Below are 6738 nucleotides of genomic sequence, written 5' to 3' on the forward strand. Positions count from 1 at the left end.
TGAGGACCTCATTCTCAGTGATCTTAGCCAAAGCCTCAGCCTCCACCCATTTTGAAAAATAATCGATGGCAACAAGCAACAACTTCTTCTAGGTTGTGGCTATGGGAAAAGTTCCCACGATATCAATCCCTCATTGGTCAAATGGACATGCTGCCTGGCTGGTTGATGCTGGAGCTTAGCATGGCGTTGGCAACTGTGACATGAGATGACGACAGCTAGGGCATCTTTCTGCATAGTTGGCTAGAAATATCTTCTTTGCTTCAGCTTGTATGCCTTTCTTTGATCTCTGAGGAGCTCTCCCTTTTGCATGTATCCCAATAACTCTACGCGCTAGTCATTGTCTTCAAGTTCGGGAGGTGAGGAGTTCGAATAAGAGCTTAATTCCACTTGTACTACCACATCTCTTGATTTCCAAATGTGAAGTGAGATTGCCATTTTAGCGAGGGTGACGGCTCCCTCGTTCTCCTCCCTTGGGATCTGCTTAAACACAAGTTCTGTGAAAAGTTCTTTGGCCGCCTCAATGGACTTAACATACTCCATTAATCGTTCATTCTTGACATCATAAGACCCATTCATTTGATTGGCCACTAACTGAGAATCAGAGAAGATGTGAACTCGAGCTGCTCTGACCTGCCGTGCTGCCCTTAGACCAGCCAAAATCGCTTCATATTCTGTCCCATTGTTAGATGCCCTGAAGTCTAGCCTTACAGCCAATTTTACTTCATCCCCCTTTGGAAAGATTAATAACACTCTGACTCCACTGCCCTCACCGGTGGATGAGCCATCTACATAAACCTTCCAAAGGTCTTCTACCTTTACATGCAGAGTCTCAATCAGGAAATCGGCCAAGGCCTGTGCTTTGATTGCTGTCCTGGGTCCATATTTAATGTCGTATTCTCCCAGTTCAGTGGTCCATTTCACCAATCTTCTTGAGATATCAGCATGAGTCATTATCTTTCCGAGAGGGCTGTTAGTGAGGAACGTAATTGGGTGAGATAGAAAGTATGGCCTTAGCCTTCGAGCTGTTGAGACCAAGGCTAGGGCAAGTTTCTCCACCGCTGTATATCTGAGTTCAGTTCCTTTGAGTGCGTGAGAGATGTAATATACGGGACTCTATTTGGTGTCTTTTTTCCTGCTTAGGACAGAGCTCACAGCTGCTTCGGTGGCTAAAATATAAACGTATAATTGCTATCTTGTTGATGGTTTGTTAATATAGGGAGCTCAGCCAAATAATTCTTTAAATCATCGAATGTCTTTACACATTCTTCATCCCATTCAGACTTCTTAGCTTTTCTGAGAATGCGGAAGAAAGGCAAACTTCGATGTGCTGCTTTTGAAATGAATTGTGATAAAGCTGCGATTCTTTCGGCAAGCTTCTGGACCTCCTGGAGATTCCCAAGAGGTGACATAGATTGGATAGCCTTTACTTTCTCGGGTTTGGCCTCAATTCCCCTTTCCGTTATCATATATCCTAGAAACTTTCCGCTCCTGACCCGAAGGTGCACTTCTGAGGTTCAGTTTCAACCCATAAGACCTTAGAGTGGCAAAGGTCTCACGGAGGTCCACTATGAGGTCAGCCAAACCCTTGGACTTCACCAAAATATCATCCACATAGACCTCAACATTCCTTCTAACCTGAGCTGAAAAAACCTTGTCCATGAGCCTTTGATAAGTACCTCATGCATTTTTTAACACGAAAGGCATTACCACATAACAGAATGTCCCCTCAGAGGTGATGAAGCTTACTTTATCCTGGTCTTCCTCTGCCAGTTGTATCTGATGGTATCCTTGTTAAGCATCCGTTATGCATAAATATTGATGATCTGCGGTGGAGTCAACCAGTTGATCGATCCTTGGTAAGGGGTAATAATCTTTTGGGCAAGCCTTGTTGAGATCTCTTAAATCGACACACATCATCCACTTTCCAGAGCTCTTAGGGACCAAGACTACATTTGATAACCATATTGGGAAAAAGACCTTCCGTATGTGTCCAGCCCTAAGAAGCTCGTCCACATGCTCCATTATTATTTTATCTTTTCAGGGTCAAAGTGCCTCTTCTTCTGTTTGATTGGTCGGGCTTCAGGAAGTACATTGAGGCGATGTTCCATGACCTTTGGTCTAACCCCTCGAAGCACTTGTGAGGACCAGGCGAACACATCAGGATTGGCATTCAAACAGGCTAGCAGATCATGCTTAGTTGTGGGATCCAAATCAGGCGCCACTCTGACGCTTCGTTGGATTCCTATCTCTATTTTTTCCGGCTCTTCCTTCGATGTGAGTTGAACCTCATTTTTGGAGATCATTCTTGGTTGAGTCACAATCATTCCCACCTCGGTTCGGGACCTCTTTACTTCTACCTTTACCTCATCTACATAGCAATGTCGTGAGGACTTCTGGTCTCCCCATACAACTCCCACTTCATTCCCCGCAAGATATTTCAGCTTTTGATGATAAGTGGAGCTAACAGCTCAGAAGTCAGCCAGGGCCGGTCGGCCCAATATCCCGTTGTACGAAAAAAATGACATCTACCACAGTAAACACGTCATTTTGGTGATGCGGTGCAGTCCCGTCCCCAAAGACAAGGGGAGCATGATTTTATCCAACGGTTTGGACCGCATGTAACAAGACTAATTTCTCTGAAGCTTTCTGCAGGACCTTTTTTAGGTATTAAAGCTGATTTTACTCAGGAGTCTCAGAAGCTGTTTTTGATTATAGACGTTGGACTCAAAGTTTTATATATATATAGAGGTCAATCCTTTATAGAAAACAACGTTATTATCATTATCCACTCAACTATTATTCCGACGTGAGTGAGCTATCATCAACTACTTATCTTCAAGCTCAACATACAGAAAAACAGCACACACTCTATTATCTATATCCGATCTTTTGAGATCATTTTGTGTTGCTGCTGTTCCGAAATCTCTTCAAGCTAAACACTTTACTATATCTTATTGAGAAGAGTTTGTAATCTGGGAAATAGTTTTTTCCAGAACTTTGTTGTATTCGTTTTACTGAGTTGTGTAACTCAGAGTTTCAGTAGGGTAAGGGTAAGCCCTACTGAAGTGGGTGTGTACAAGTGTTGTACTGTAATATCCAAGTCTTTTAGTAATATCTTCTGGAAACAGAAGAAGGGGAGACTTAGAAGATTTTGTCTTCGAACTTCCAGAAACAATCAATGTTCAACTGCCTACTATTTTATTGTTTCTCACCGTACTCCATCGGATCATTTCCGTACTTATTATTGTGATCTGCTGGATTTACATTCGAACAAATATTAGATATAATCTCTAACAGGATTCTAGCACCCTTTTCAAAATCGTCCAACAAAGGAAAGAGTTTATTCACCTCCCCTCTAAACTCGTTATCGATCCCCAACAGAGGTCTTGGGAGGTCGATTTGGGAGGTCAACCATATATATGATCGACGAGATTGTGGATATGGGAGGTCGGCTGGGATGACCTCCCGATGACCTCTTAGAAGCTTCAGACCAAGATGAGGTGATCTTACACTCTGCTGGGTCATGAATCTGGCATGGTTTTTCCAAACATTGGGCCACTACCTCTCGCATAACCTCCAACCGACCTCGCGGTAGATGACATCCCAGATGCTAAGCACTGGGCCACTAACTAACTGGGCTACTGAGAGTGGACCTGATCCATCATCGGTCTGGGGGTATCACTGCGCAACAAACTCGCATGAGAAAGTGTCAAGGAATTAGAACTTTTGACAACTAGTCAAACACTCACTTACTCCACCAACTACGACATCTTTTAGGGCGGAGACAATGTAATTTTGATCTTATATATCTCTTTACATAATTTGTTCCTCTATTTTAGATTTAAGTCTTAATTTTCTACATTTGTTTATTATTATTTTTTATTGGTATTTTATTTCTTTTTTCTTACACAAGTGCCTGCGATGCTAATATGACGATATTTGCACTATCATATAGATATTCTAATGAAAAAATTATTAAAATCTAAAAACAAAAATATATGATTAAAACTGAAATTTGATCGTTTATAAAATAACATTCTAATGAAAAAATTATTAAAATCTAAAAATAAAAAATATATGATTAAAACTAAAATTTGATCGTTTATAAAATAACATTCTACACCGTCTTCACTCAAACTAAAATCGATAACATGGGACTTATATTGAAAATTGAACAGTCGGGGATATATTACACATTATCTCCACCCTCGTTCGCTTCTAGACATAGATGTCGAATTATTATATTGAAACTAATTTTATTGTGAAAATTTGAAACACAATAATTTACCCGTTGTCTAAAAGTTTCATATACAAGTTAACACAATAAAATATTTTTCGCGGTAAATATTACTTGAAAAGACAGCTGTAAAAATTATTTTAAATATTTGAAAATAACTTACTAAATACTGATTGGATATAATTTAAAATAATTTATTAGCATAAATACATTATTCTTTAAAAATTTATTCAAATATAAAAATATTTGTGTATCTAATTTAAAAGATATATTATAGTCAAACTAAGATTTTTTAAGATAAAGATGATAAAATTTCGAAGCATCCAACATCCGAATATCCACCAAATAAGCCTTTTTTTTAAATTAATATTAAGCTTATACTTCTAATTAGCTTATGGTTTTTATTTTTGTTTTTTATTTTTAATGTAGAAAAGATAAAGATTAATAATCAAAGAAGGAAATTAATTTAAAAAAAATGCTAGTGTGTGAAATATATATCCGAATAACACACAAACAATTTTCACAATTTCTTCCTATAAAGATAAAGATAAAGATAAAGACTAAAAAAATACACAATTGTTGATATTACCAATTTCCCTAAATAACGAGGAGACTTAACTAATACATATATAGTTAATGTAATATATTCTCCAAAAATAAATTAGGGTTTGTTACAAAAGGAAGACTTCGTGCAGGAGGAGGATTCATTATCTACTTATCTTATTTGATTTGATGAGAAGTTCTTTTGTATCCTTTTAGAACTTTTAATTGCTTCTTCGACTTTGAATTTGGATTTTTTGCAACTCAATCTCCGCATAAAAAAAAATCCAGAAACAGATCGATGGAAAGAATGATTGAAGGGAAACTCTCGAGAATAACCATGGCAGACGAAGAAAATATTGATTCGGGTCACTCTGATTCGAGGCCTTCAATCGTGGATTTAACCAGGCGTCTGAAAACCTATCCTGCGAAAGCTAGAACCATCCTCCTACCGATATTGCCACCTCCGGTGATCGATTCTTCGGGAGTTTTGAGTTCTTATGGGAATGACGACGATCATTCTCCGCAGGTTTTGATAAGTTCCGAGGCAAGTGTACAGCCTGATCATCTTGATTCTGAGGAGGGGAAGGAAAAGGTGACAGGGCTGAAGCGTGAGTTAGAGGAAACTGAGGATGGGCCTGGAAGGGGTGATAAGAGTCGAAAAACTGATTCTGGGGTGGATTCTCCGAAAATTTCGGACACAGAAGGTGCTGGTCATGATGGGGAAATAAGGGAATCGGAGATCAATATACAGAGTTCTGATGAAATATCACCGAGTGAGAAAACTTCATCCAGGGAGGGATGTACAGATGATCAAGCCGCGGATATCAATAATCAGGTAGTCTCTTCTGTGAAGGAAAAAGACGCTCCTAATGCACCGAAGACCCCCAAAAGATACGATTGCAGTTTCTGCAACAAAACTTTCTCGTGTCACTTGGCGTATGGAGGCCACAAATCGAGTCACAAAAAGTTCAAGATGGTATGTTACAACGGCAATGATATTAGACGTAAGAATCAATCTTTGATCACCAATACATGTGATGAACAAACTGGTAAAATTGCTTCGAGCGTTGAAATGCAGCAAGCCTTCCGGAACCAGTTGGTAATGATGGGAAACATACGTGTAAGATTTGTTCGAAGAAATTCCCATCTGGCCAAGCTCTTGGAGGCCACATGAGACGCCATTCGACGGGTGATCAGAAGACGCAATCTACTCCTAAAATCCTGGATTTTGATCTTAATGAGTTGCCCAAGGAAGAAGATGGATATCCTTAAGCAAACAGTTGAATTCTTTAGGTCGTCTATGAAGTTAATTCAGTCCTGGGTATTACTTTTATTTTTTATTCATCTTTATTTCATTTCAGGGTTTTTGCATGAGTTTCAAGTCTATGCATTGAACTGGTTAGGTACCCTTTTGCATTTGCCTTTGTTTTCCATTTGGTGATTATGAATGCATATACACTTTTAGAAATCTTTATACCATTATACATGATTATTGATTTTGGATTGATGCTATGGTACACCAGTGAACCGTGGATGGCCCGCCGGCCGAAATTCGTCGTGCGCGACATATCGTTTTTCTTCTTGTGGGTGTGATGGTGGGAATTTGAATTAAACATAGAAAAACATATTATTGTTTCTATCAAATTTAAAGATTTTATAAGAACATATATTATTGTTCCAAAATACATAAACTATATTCTATGTTGTTTGTTGTGTTGTGTACCCCGCATTTTCCAACAAAGAGAAAGATGATACCCAACGACATCTAATTCGTGTATCTATCTATCTATCTATATACACAACATATTGCCTATAAAATGGCGAGTTCAAGGATTTGAACGGACTTAAAGAAGTCATGTCAACTATGCAAACCAATTTCGATTCTTGAAATACTTTTGATTTGGCATGATTTAAGATTTATTTATACACAAATTGTATCTTTGTTTCAAAGTGTGTGT

At 38.6% G+C, this 6738-nt stretch overlaps 1 protein-coding gene across 1 annotated transcript; it reads right to left on the bottom strand.

The window, feature by feature from the left end:
- Positions 1 to 330: 330 nt before the first annotated feature.
- LOC142512134 (uncharacterized) lies at positions 331 to 951 on the bottom strand. The gene has a single exon (XM_075619675.1). It carries the CDS (start codon positions 949 to 951, stop codon positions 331 to 333), a length of 621 nt encoding a protein of 206 aa, XP_075475790.1.
- Between the last annotated feature and the right edge of the window lie 5787 nt (positions 952 to 6738).

This window comes from Primulina tabacum, chromosome 1, assembly GCF_025594145.1.
Source record: "Primulina tabacum isolate GXHZ01 chromosome 1, ASM2559414v2, whole genome shotgun sequence".
NCBI classification, from domain to species: domain Eukaryota; kingdom Viridiplantae; phylum Streptophyta; class Magnoliopsida; order Lamiales; family Gesneriaceae; genus Primulina; species Primulina tabacum.

Bases quoted from the DNA above. Each gene is read 5' to 3' on its own strand.
- LOC142512134 (XM_075619675.1), bottom strand. From the start codon at position 951: ATGACTCATGCTGATATCTCAAGAAGATTGGTGAAATGGACCACTGAA.